The sequence below is a fragment of the Gastrolobium bilobum genome, unplaced genomic scaffold, assembly GCF_033153095.1.
Source record: "Gastrolobium bilobum isolate Gb01-03AN ecotype WA unplaced genomic scaffold, APGP_CSIRO_Gbil_v1 utg15473, whole genome shotgun sequence".
In the NCBI taxonomy this organism is placed as follows: domain Eukaryota; kingdom Viridiplantae; phylum Streptophyta; class Magnoliopsida; order Fabales; family Fabaceae; genus Gastrolobium; species Gastrolobium bilobum.
This window is the reverse complement of record NW_026897632.1, coordinates 100,565-112,442: the sequence shown is the minus strand read 5'-3', so window position 1 is coordinate 112,442 and position 11,878 is coordinate 100,565. Positions and strand designations below refer to the sequence as shown.

The window sequence follows — 11,878 nt, the reverse complement described above, 5'->3', positions numbered from 1 at the left end:
ATCAATATTATTAAAACCGGCTCGGTCATTGATCCGGTCGAGGTATTGGGTTATTGGGTCACTGGTTTAACCAGTGGGTTACTGGTTCAACCGCATGACTCGGTAATTATATGTAATTTTATAATTTATATTAAAAAATTATAAACATACTCAAATATCTAAAAAAAATGATAAAAATTTCAAATATTTTAATATAAAAAATAATAAATGACATATTATTATCCAATAAAAGATCAAACAAAAATATAATGATCGTGATACGGAACTTTAGATTAAGAAAACGACATCTTTAATTATAAATAAAATCAAAATTTTCTGCATAGTGCATAATTGAGATAATATTAGTGTTGTAAGTACATAACTTATGTAAGTCAATAAGCAAAAAAAATATTCAAATATGTCCATTATGATTTTTTTTTTGGACCAGGCCGGATCACCGGTTAACTGACCGGGTCATCGGTTTTCATGAAAACCGGACAGGTCAGACCGGGTCACACCAATTCTGATGCATAACTGATCCGTTGCTTCAACCAAATCAGTTATATGACCGATTTATCGGTTCCCGAGTCGACCCGACCGAGTACGTCCGGTTTGATAACACTGATTTATATTGAATTTTTATGCCTTCTCTCTTAATTTTTTTTTTATTATACTTAGTATAATTATTCAATTTTACTAAGTATAAGTATAATATTTATAAAAAAGATACTTTAAATATCAACGTATTATTATACTCTATAATAAAAAAAATATGTAAAGTAAATATAATCGACACATATAATAGAATCTGTTTGACTATGTTTACCAAAAAAAAAGAATCTGTTTGACTATATTTGTCAATAAATACTTTTTTTGGTAAATAATAAATACTTTTTTACCAATTACTAAAATGAAAAATAAGTTGACAAAGGCTTTTTCTTGTTTTCTTTTCGGTAGATGACAAAGGCTTCTGTATTAACAATAAGAAGTTTACAACATCGGAGGATTTTTTTTTCCAAAGCAAATTATTAATTTTAATGAAAATTTCAAATGAAATTATTAATTGTTTATCAATATAAAATTTTAAATTTTGAATAATTATATTTAGATCTAGTTACAGATAAGTGCAAAAGTTTGACCTTATTTAAATATTTATGTACGAGAATTCTTTATTCTAGTGTTTAATCTTGTGTTTTTTAATCATATACTATCGATTTTAATAACTCATTTAAAGGTTTAAGTATAAATAATTATTTTATTTATAACCATAAATAAATACTCATTAATTTTCAAAAACTTAACAAAAATAAAATAAAATAAAATCTGTTGTACTATGGGAGAATATTTTCAGTGCTACTTATTATATATCATATCCACTTTAAAAAGAAACACACCCCTTCTCTAATTATATATATGAAAGGTTTATTAAGAAAATGAGTACAAATGAAATTAAATGAATAGATGTGTTTGTATTTTAAGTTGATATCTCGTATTAATGAATATGAGTTATGTTTATATCGTTCATTTTATATGAGATAAATAACCTTCTTATACACATAAAAAGAGGTTGGATCCCACTATATTTTTTTTCTCTCCTCTTACTTGTGAGTCTCATTTATATTTTTATTTCTATAACACGAGGTAACTTTTTTCTTACAAAATAAGAAAAATATATCCTAATGAATATATATAACAATTAAAAACCCTAGTTAAACTTGAACCTGAGAAATTTAGAAAATGACAAAAAATAAAAAATCCTCTTGTACAAATATTTATATATAAGGAGGAGAAAGAGAAAAATATCTTAATGAAACGGTAGTTGTGTGGCCTCGGCTAAACTGGATATCTACTTAGCTGGTGTTTGTTATCTGTCTGTCTTTCCTTGCCTAAGCCTCTCCTCCTTTCATCGACATAACATAACCACTTCTTTTGAATCACATCATCTCCCTAATTCTGATTCACTTCTCTTTCCTTTTCTTCCATAATTCAATGACCCTATCATTCGGTTGCTTCCAATTCCACACGCTCTTGGGATTCAAGATTCAATGAGATTACTCTGTTTCAATGGCATCTGCACCTTCCATGTCAGGTACGTCTCCCGCCAACAAAAACCTTCACTAAAACCTGCATCTCAGAATATTCGGTTTTTATAGCTATGTATGTGCATGTGTGTAAGGTTGTCAAGAAAAATGTGAGCAACACTGAACTTTGTGTGCTCAACTATGTACTTTGCCTAATGCCTAGGTTCAACTTTATTAAGCCGTCCAAGATTCTTTTTCCCCTTTGCAATTTCACATTCGACCAATTGGTGCATCGCGAATTTTTCTAGTATCTTACTGGATGTTCTTTTTCATTTGGTTCATTCGTTGTTGGCGTTTTTTTTTTAGTAGAAGTGAAAATTTTGGAAGTGTGATTTTTAAGTGAAGGTGTATTTGCAGTTTCTTTAGAATGCGTGAACGTATGCAAGCTATGGAGAGGGGATGGAAGTGGAAGATACGACTGTAGTCTTCTATCGTGCGCGTGGAAAGCTCCTAGGGTCCTTACTGGGTTTCTTGCGAGCACGGCTCATCCTCATCAGTGTTCATCCTTGTCGAATTGGCGAAATGGAAGAAGGAACCGGTATAATTTTGTAAGTTTTAGCAGTTTCCCTTGGCGTTTTGGTATTTCGAATCGTTTTAGTACTCCCAATTTTGACTTAACATTAGGGATGCTGAAAGTTGGGATGGGAATAATGAATTGATTATTTCGGGTCTCTTCTTTTTCGGGGCAGGAGGTTGATGTTGCATAGAGATGACCTTTGTGGGAATAAATCTTATCATGTCTCTTTTTAACGTGACCACTATTATATGATAAATCTCAGTCATTCATTGATAGTTTAACGCCCAGCAATTAAATGACTATTTCTCCGCCTTTGTCGTTTTATGAGCTTTGTCGATAGAATTGTGACCGTTGATTTGTCAAAAAATGGCTGAGATTTTTCACATGAAGTGTTCACCTTATTTCTTTTAAAAAGAGATATGAGAGAATCCATTCCTGACCCTTTTTGCCTTGTGTTCGTATTAAGTCAAAATAGAAGTTACAATTGATGTTCTAATGTTGCTTATCTGTTATTTAGATATTATCATTGTTACTAATTAGGTTTACTTGTCATTCTTGCAAACTGACAGGGATGCGAAGCCTTTAGTATAGTAGGTTCGTATCCCGATGAAGCACTTGATATCGTACTTCTTGAAGGATTCTCTAGATCTATCTTGTCTCAAGTTGCTCCTAGAAGGTGGCAATTATGTTGTTCTTCAGCCTTCTCCTTGGATACTGCCAGTGAGTTTTCCCCTGAAAATTTGTGGGAGGTACAGTCCTGAATTTTTCTGAACCTGGCATGTCTATTGTTGATTGTAACTCTGCAAACGGGGATGTCCTTTGCTAGAGTCTGAGTCATACTGTCTATCATCTGATTGCCTCAGGATCTTAAACCTGTGATCTCATACCTGTCCTCTAAAGAACTGGAGTTAGTCCATAATGCTTTTATGGTAAGCTGACTACCTCAAGAAGCAATCTTAACATGCTCTTTCTGGCAAAATCTTTTCTTCAACATAGTAGTATTTACTTTTTTGTTTTGTTTCTGTTTTATCCATGGTTGTTACAGTTAGCATTTGAAGCTCATGATGGTCAGAAAAGACGCAGTGGTGAGCCCTTCATCATTCATCCAGTTGAGGTGGCACGTATTCTTGGAGAACTTGTGAGTCATGAAGAAATGATTCCTCTTCTGGTAAATTGTACATATAAATATGTGTAACAAGTCAATATTTGTAATGGATCAACCATTCCTCTAGGAACTTGATTGGGAGTCGATTGCTGCTGGATTACTACATGATACAGTTGAGGATACAAATGTTGTTACTTTTGAGAGAATAGAGGAGGAATTTGGTTCTACTGTGCGCCACATTGTTGAAGGAGAGACTAAGGTACTTATTATTCTTGAATCGTGGTTGTAATGTATTTATGAAATATCTGTAATCCCCAATAGCTTTGGTGACATATTCATAAATTTACCAAATTAATTGGATGTATGCTACATTCTAAATCCTAACTAGGTGTCAAAGCTAGGAAAGTTGAAGTATAAGAATGAAAATGATTCCGTTATAGATGTGAAGGCAGAGGATCTTCGGCAAATGTTTCTGGCTATGACAGAGGAGGTGAGCTCTTTTAAATTATGGATGCTTGTCTATTCTTAGTATATTCTATATTCATAGGGGTTTGGCAACTAATAAATTTGTCATTACAGGTTCGTGTTATTATTGTCAAATTGGCAGACAGGTTACATAACATGCGCACCCTATCACATATGCCCCCACATAAACAGGTTAGTTCCATTGGTTTGAATAACCAACTGGTGACTCTTTTCTGTTCTGTCAAAAGGAAGGAAACTATTATGGCCTTGCCATCCTTTTACTTTGGGATCATACAAAAATGGTCTTGCAATCAAGTAAAGTTACGGATTTTTTGATAGAAATATTGCATTTGAGCAGCATCTGTTCTCTCTGACGTTGAAAGTGAGATTTATAAATCCATTTAGGCCACTTTTAGTTAATCTTCACTGCCTTGAAACTGAAAGTAAATTTCATTGTTTATGAAGAAGAACTATCTTTTTCTTTGAGTGTCCTTTACTGCATTATGTTATTGTCATTGATTTTTTTGTAAAAAATGACATAATATCGAGTACTGAATATGTGTAAGGTGTTTATGTCTTCAACGTTATAGTAGTATTACCATTTAATCCTGTTTTACACACACACACACACGCACACACATACATATATATAGGAGGATCAACTTGCACCCATTATTAGTCATTGATCCCTTTTGCATCTAACGGCTCACGTGAGACATTAGATACACCACACACACACACACATATATATAGAAAGGAGGATTAACTTGCAACCATTATCAATCATTGATCCAATTTGCATCTAACGGCTCACATGATTAATAAATTAGAGACATTAGGTACAAGATGGATCAATGACTAAAAATGGGTGGAAGACTTATTAGACTTACACCGATGTAAGTTAATCCTTCCCATGTATACATGTATCAAATAGGTTGAGATTGCGATAAGCCTTTCTCCTATTGGTTTTCTAACATTAATATATTGTGTACAGACTAGCATTGCAATGGAGACATTACAAGTATTTGCTCCTTTGGCAAAGTTACTTGGGATGTATCAAATTAAGGTATACTATAATTACACAATCACTAAGGACTAGCATTCATGTTTTGTTCCTGCAATGCCACAAGTCCACATATTTCGAGTACAATTCAGGATAGCATTCATGCTTTCTTTTATTTCATAGCATGAGGGAAATTCTGATGTATCATAATTCATAATTGTAAAGAACCAATTCAACCCAAAAGCTTAAGCTATTGGATGAAAACCTTTTTAATGATTCATATTATTTTTTAACACACCGCCTCATGCAAAAGCCTTTTGGGCTTGAAGTGTGGACATTGCACAGGCTCAATTTTTTATCTACCTTGTGCTTATTTAATTACACTAGAAAGTGGGGGGCGGTAAGGATCGAACTCGTGACCTTATGGTCACTGAAGCTCTTATACCATGTAAAGAACCAATTCAACTCAAAAGCTTAAGCTATTGGATTAAGACCTTTTTAATGATTTATATTATTCTCTAACACACTCCCTCACGGAAGAGCCCTTTGGGCTTGAAGCGTGGACATTGCACAATGCACAGACCCACCTATCTGTGCTAAGAAATTCCACAAGAGAAAGTTGGGGGCGGTGAGAATCGAACCCGTGACACCGAGTCTCTGATACCATGTAAAGAACCAAATCAACCCAAAAGCTTAAGTTGTTGGGTGAAGCCCCCTCACACGATAGCCCATTGGGCTTGAAGGGTGGATGATGCATCAAATCCAACCTACCTGTGCCAAGAAATTCCACAATACTTAGTTATTTATAAACTGAATTAGGGGTGGTGAGGATTGATTCGTGACCACTTTGTCGCGGAAGCTATGATACCATGTAAAGAACCAGTTCAAACCAAGAGCTTAAGTTATTGGATAAAGACATTTTTAATGGTTTATATTATTCTTTAACAATAATTATGCTTTTTCGATGATGCAGTCAGAACTAGAAAATCTATCATTTATGTACACAAATGCTGAAGATTATGCTAAGGTGAAGAGAAGAGTTGCAGACCTATACAAAGAACACGAGAAAGAACTGCTGGAGGTAATGCTGGTCTGCCTTTCTTAGATTGGTGTTCAAATAGATAAGTAGAAAAATTATAACTGCATGCCGCCTTTCTGTATGTCCCTTTACTAATCCTCTTTCCAGGTGATTTTGCGTGTGAGCGCAATCCACTGATCAAACTTCTTTTTCTCCCTTTCTTGATAGGCAAACAAAATTTTGGTGAAGAAAATTCAAGATGATCAATTCTTAGACCTTCTGACAGTTAAAACGGAAGTCCGTTCTGTGTGTAAAGAGCCTTACGGGTTAGACCATAAAACTCAGTTCCTATGCCACCATTTTGTTTATCCACCTGTTCATGTTAGCCAATGTGTTTGATATCATGTACATTTACATGTCACAGTCATATTATTCTATCTATCGGTTAAAGTGCTTCTACGTACTTTATACTAGCTTTGTTTTGTAGAGGTATTTTTTTGGCTATTCATTAAGAAATATTGCTGGTCATTTGCAGTATCTATAAAGCTGTTCTCAAATCAAAAAGCCTGATCAATGAGATTAATCAAATTGCACAGGTTTGCTTTGATATCTAACCTGAAATGCTTAATGTGTTTTAAAGAATTTGGATTAAATTTTAAGTTTGTTTGTTGAAACATCAACTGTTTGTTGTAACCAGCTTCGTATTATTATTAAACCAAAGCCGTGCATTGGGGTTGGGCCTTTATGCAGTCCACAGCTGGTAACCATTTCACATGCTTCACTTTTTACTTGGTATATCAGAAAGCCTTTCTCTCATTTTCATGTTTTCTCCAGGTATGCTATCATGTTCTAGGGTTGATCCATGGAATCTGGACACCTATTCCTAGATCTGTACGTTTTTTTTTTTATTCTATTTGATTGTATAAAGTGTTAATTTTAAGAGAAACAAATTTTCATTCACTGATGAGAAACATTTAATTTGTTTTTGTTTTAGGTGAAGGATTATATTGCAACCCCTAAACCTAATGGCTATCAGAGTCTTCATACCACTGTGATTCCATTTTTGTATGAGAGCATGTTTAGGCTAGAAGTCCAGGTAATATTTTTTTGTTCTTTTTAAATTTTATTTTAGCATGTTCTATTTTCATAATGTAATTGTATATAGAGCCCTAAACAAGCCTTGAAGCAGTGATAAGGTTGCTCCTCTAACATCGGAAGGGCATTGGTTTGAGTCTAAAAACAGTCTCTTTGCAAAGAATGTAAGGGTAAGGCTGTGTGCAATTGACCCTCACTCACCCCTTCCTTTATGAAGTCGAGGAGCCTTTGTGCCCTTGGGGGTTTGCATGAATTGTATATTGAGCCCTAGCTGATCCAAATGAAGTTCATAACAAAATTTTCTTATGAGTGCGTCCCCTGCGATTTATTTATTTTTGCAGATTAGAACAGAAGAAATGGATTTGATAGCTGAGAGGGGCATTGCTGCTCATTATAGTGGGAGAGAATTTGTCACTGGCTTGGTTGGAAGTGTGATGCCCAGTAATAAAAGCTCAAGAGGGAAGACAGTGTGTCTTAACAATGCCAACATTGCACTCAGAGTATGTTATCTATCCCTGACATATTATGATAGAAATCATACTTTAAAGAGAGTTCTTAGTATATCCATTACTCAATTTTGATGCCATCAGGCTGTTTGCCCATGGTAAATTTAGCTTTGTACCAAAAATAAAAAGAAAGAACAATTATGATCTTGATGCTGATTTCGTGAATGAATTATTTCCTTTCCTACAGATTGGCTGGCTCAATGCAATTAGAGAGTGGCAAGAAGAGTTTGTTGGCAACATGAGTTCTAGGGAATTTGTAGACACTATTACAAGAGATCTGTTGGGCAGCCGTGTCTTTGTGTTTACACCGAGGGGAGAGGTAAGGGTGGATTGTGTCATTATTTTTTCCCCTTCAATTTATTGAAGATAATTAAGAAGCTTGTATCAGAATACTGTCTGCAATTACTTGATACTTTTTTTTTTTTTACATATTATATCCAGATTAAGAATCTTCCTCAGGGTGCTACAGTCATTGACTATGCTTATATGATACATACTGAAATTGGCAACAAGATGGTAGCTGCAAAGGTATCACTCCCCTCATTTGCATGCCATTGGAATCAAGCGGCCATCAGGAAAAAATAGATGTAAAATAAAATGTTTGTATTATTGTAATATTAGTGACTTATCAGTGTCAATGCAGGTCAACGGTAATCTTGTTTCCCCTGCACGTGTACTTGCCAATGCAGAAGTAGTGGAGATAATCACATATAATGTCAGTATTGTTCAACTCACCTCGTGTTTTCTATTTAGTTTGATAGATCTGATGTAATTGGAATGTAATTATACGTTGAATATGTAAAAATATTAATTTACTTTGCAAGGGTGGAAATAGGAAGATATTGTGTTATGTTTATTAAATTGTATGATTATTGAGCATGACATTTATGATCTGTATGTGCTGTCAAATGTTCTGGTATTAAATTTTTGTTAGAGAATAATATAAGCCATTAAAAGGCCCTCACTCAACGCCTTAAGGTTTTGGGTTGAAGTGGTTCTTTACATGGTATCAGAACCTCGGTGTCTCGGGTTCGATCCTCGTCGCCCCCCATTTTCTTTGTGGAATTTCTTAGCACATGTAGGCTGAGCCTGATGTATCATCCACCTTTTGAGCCCCATGGACTCTCTTGTGAGAGGGCGTGTTAGAGTTATATAGAACCATTAATATAGCCTCACCCAAAAGTTTAAGCTTTTGAATTGAATTGGTTCTTTACAATTTTATATGTTTACACAAATTGTTTGTTAGAATATCTCAGAATATCTTGAGAGTAGTTTAGAATATCTTAGCACATCCTCATAATATATTTGTAATATCATAGAATATATTGTGGAATCAATCATTCATCTCGTTGAAGAAGCAATTTTAGAAGTTTCATATTCATTACGTTTCCTTGTTAAAGATTAGTAGACTTATTGTATTAGTGGGCTTAGGCTTTTGCTAGTAATATTATGCTAGTATTTGACCCAATTATTAGTATAAATAAGATTATTGGGTTAGTATTTTTTACGCATCATTTCACACCTTATATTGAGTATTAATTTTCTCTCTCTTCCTCTTTCTCTACCTAAACCCTATAATTTCCACATTGTTCGCACTTCATAATAATTTGTATCTTTCTTCCATGACAATGATCAATTGTTTACCCTTTTTTAAACTCTGCTATTTAGGGAAATTGTTTCTGTTTATACGGATAGATATAAATGGTCAGTCACAATTACACCATACATTCACTTTTCACTTCATTGGAGCTCATAACTTTGTTACCAGGCGCTTTCCAGCAAATCAGCTTTTCAGAGGCATAAGCAGTGGTTGCAACATGCTAAAACACGTAGTGCAAGACACAAAATAATGAAGGTAGGATTTCATATGACAAATGTCAGAATTTAATTTCACTCCCTCTGAAAAAATTGTGCTCTAACTAAACATTTTATATTTTGTGTAGTTTCTGAGGGAACAAGCTGCACGTTCTGCTGCTGATATCACTACAGAGGCAGTGAATGACTTTGTCACTGATTCTGAAGGGGATAGTGAATCTGAAGAACTGTCAAATGGTTCCGGTGGTTCAAAACATATGTTGGGGAAAATGTTCGTGAATGGAGTGGAAATATCAACTCCTGAAAGAAGTGATACTGTCCACCAAAGTAAGAATGGAAGTGTTTGGACCCCCAAGGTCAATGGAAAACATAATAAGCATGTGCAGCATGTAAGTTTGAAGAGCAAAGGGGAGATGTTGCTGCAGGGAAACCATGTCGCCAAGATGATTCAAGTTAACACTCCAAGATATAAGGAAGTCCTGCCAGGTTTAGAAAGTTGGCAAGCCCAGAAAATTGCCTCTTGGCACAACATAGAAGGGCACTCCATCCAATGGTTGTGTGTTGTATGCATAGATCGAAGAGGTAAGCTTACTCATTTGATAATATTGACTAAATCTGATTTTGCGGGATGTACAAGATGTAAGTGAATATTACTGATTGAGGATATGCTATGCAGAAGTCGGTACGCATAATAATATTACACTAACATATGATACATGTTAATCTTTTACTGATCATCCAGGCCAGCTAAATGGATGTTCTGCTCCTAGTGGCCAATGAACTATGTGTTAACTGCATTTTCTCCACACGAATAATATAAGAGTGAAGTGATGTCACAGAGATGAAATCCATTGGGTCAGAAAAATGGCTTAAAGATAGGATGATGAAATGAATATTTTGTAGTGTTTGTTTCTTTAACAGTTATTTTGATTCCATCTGGTATGTGTCTGCTCTGGTTGATGACCTCTCCGACACAACAAACATACTATTATTTCACCGGTAAACAATTTTTTCAGGCATGATGGCTGAGGTAACTACAGCATTGGCCGCTGCAGGCATAACCATATGTTCTTGTGTGGTGAGTGGTTAAATTAAGTCTCAGCAATTGTATTGTACATTTGTACTCAAGATGTCTTTGACATATACACGTATTATTCTATTTTGTCATATCTGTAACACTTGACTTATCAAATGACCAGGCTGAGATTGATGGAGGAAGGGGAATGGGTGTCTTGTTATTTCACATAGAAGGAAATTTAGAAAATTTGGTACTGTATCATGTCTGAAAACACTCACTATGCTCGATACTTGATCTGTAATCGTTGTTTCATTAAATGTGTTCTTGGTCAACTTATACAATTGGTTTGTTTCTCAGGTCAGTGCTTGCTCTAGAGTAGATCTAATATTGGGCGTTTTGGGATGGTCTACTGGTTGCAGCTGGCCAAGCATGATGGAAGACCGTGGTGTCCTTGAAGTGTAGTTGATTCGATTGCAGCTGCACTTGGCCGAGGCGCCAACTGCAGTTTGCCCAACGATTGAGACCGGACCAGGGAACTAAGTTTTGTCCGCAGCGGCGCAGGCATTTATGTGTCTAAATTTTGGTTTAGTTTTCATACATTTGTTCCAACTCATTAACCCAATAAACCGGCAGCAGCCAATTGAGCCATTGTATCAAGGCATTGTATATAGAATAGAGTGATAGGGTAAAGGAGTATACAATGTAAAGTACTTGTGCAGAAACATAGCATTTACATAAGGAGATTGCCAGGATCTCTTGCTACAAAGTGTCACTTTTCTTAGTCAGCTTAACTCTTTCATTCCTGCCTAATGCGTGAAAAGTAACCAAATTCACTATAGGGCAGGGTCAGCAAACGAGCATTCTGACGTTTATTTTATAAACAATTTAAATTTTAATTGATTGAAATATGGGTTATCAGAATAGATTTATCTCAATTATCATTATCCTCAGCGCATATGGTTCTGTAAACTGACTGGGAATAGCAATGTCCATTTCCGAACTCGTTTAAAAAGAGATTTTTAACATATTGTTCGGAAATTCATTTCATGGTACTTTTACAGAATTACCATCATCAAGGACCTGAAAAGATTCCTGTGGGCGACGGGTCAGCAGAATTAGGAGCAACAGCAACGCTAGCAACATCATGGGGATAACCCTGGTTCTCATTACTGATGATTTATCATTCTGCAACAAAGAGAAATTGGCCTTTTCGTGGAAAGTTGCTTCTTTTGCTACTGTCATGGCTTCGTCATTCCCAGCATAGTCCGAGCCATCC

The 11,878-nt window shown here is 35.2% G+C and overlaps 1 protein-coding gene across 4 annotated transcripts; it reads left to right on the top strand.

The window, feature by feature from the left end:
* Positions 1 to 1,820: 1,820 nt before the first annotated feature.
* On the top strand, positions 1,821 to 11,382 carry LOC133308817 (putative GTP diphosphokinase RSH1, chloroplastic). Of its 4 annotated transcripts, none has more exons than XM_061509530.1 (24): positions 1,821 to 2,068; positions 2,418 to 2,608; positions 3,147 to 3,326; positions 3,441 to 3,506; positions 3,623 to 3,715; positions 3,810 to 3,941; positions 4,071 to 4,172; positions 4,262 to 4,339; positions 5,142 to 5,213; positions 6,124 to 6,231; positions 6,397 to 6,494; positions 6,704 to 6,764; positions 6,866 to 6,928; positions 7,003 to 7,059; positions 7,163 to 7,264; positions 7,605 to 7,763; positions 7,957 to 8,088; positions 8,211 to 8,297; positions 8,413 to 8,484; positions 9,538 to 9,624; positions 9,713 to 10,166; positions 10,601 to 10,662; positions 10,784 to 10,852; positions 10,960 to 11,382. In XM_061509530.1, exons 1-24 carry the CDS (start codon positions 2,044 to 2,046, stop codon positions 11,062 to 11,064), a joined length of 2,655 nt encoding a protein of 884 aa, XP_061365514.1. In that variant the 5' UTR covers positions 1,821 to 2,043; the 3' UTR covers positions 11,065 to 11,382. The 4 variants fall into 4 exon arrangements, with proteins under 4 accessions (XP_061365514.1, XP_061365515.1, XP_061365516.1 ...); XM_061509531.1 differs by having other exon boundaries at positions 2,418 to 2,621; positions 3,169 to 3,326; XM_061509532.1 differs by having other exon boundaries at positions 2,418 to 2,651; positions 3,214 to 3,326.
* The last annotated feature ends 496 nt before the right edge of the window (positions 11,383 to 11,878 follow it).

Coding starts and splice junctions, on each gene's coding strand:
- LOC133308817 (XM_061509530.1), top strand. CDS start 2,044: ATGGCATCTGCACCTTCCATGTCAG. Junction 5,214..6,123: donor TTGGGATGTATCAAATTAAG/GTATACTATAAT, acceptor TCGATGATGCAG/TCAGAACTAGAAAATCTATC. Junction 6,232..6,396: donor ACGAGAAAGAACTGCTGGAG/GTAATGCTGGTC, acceptor CTTTCTTGATAG/GCAAACAAAATTTTGGTGAA.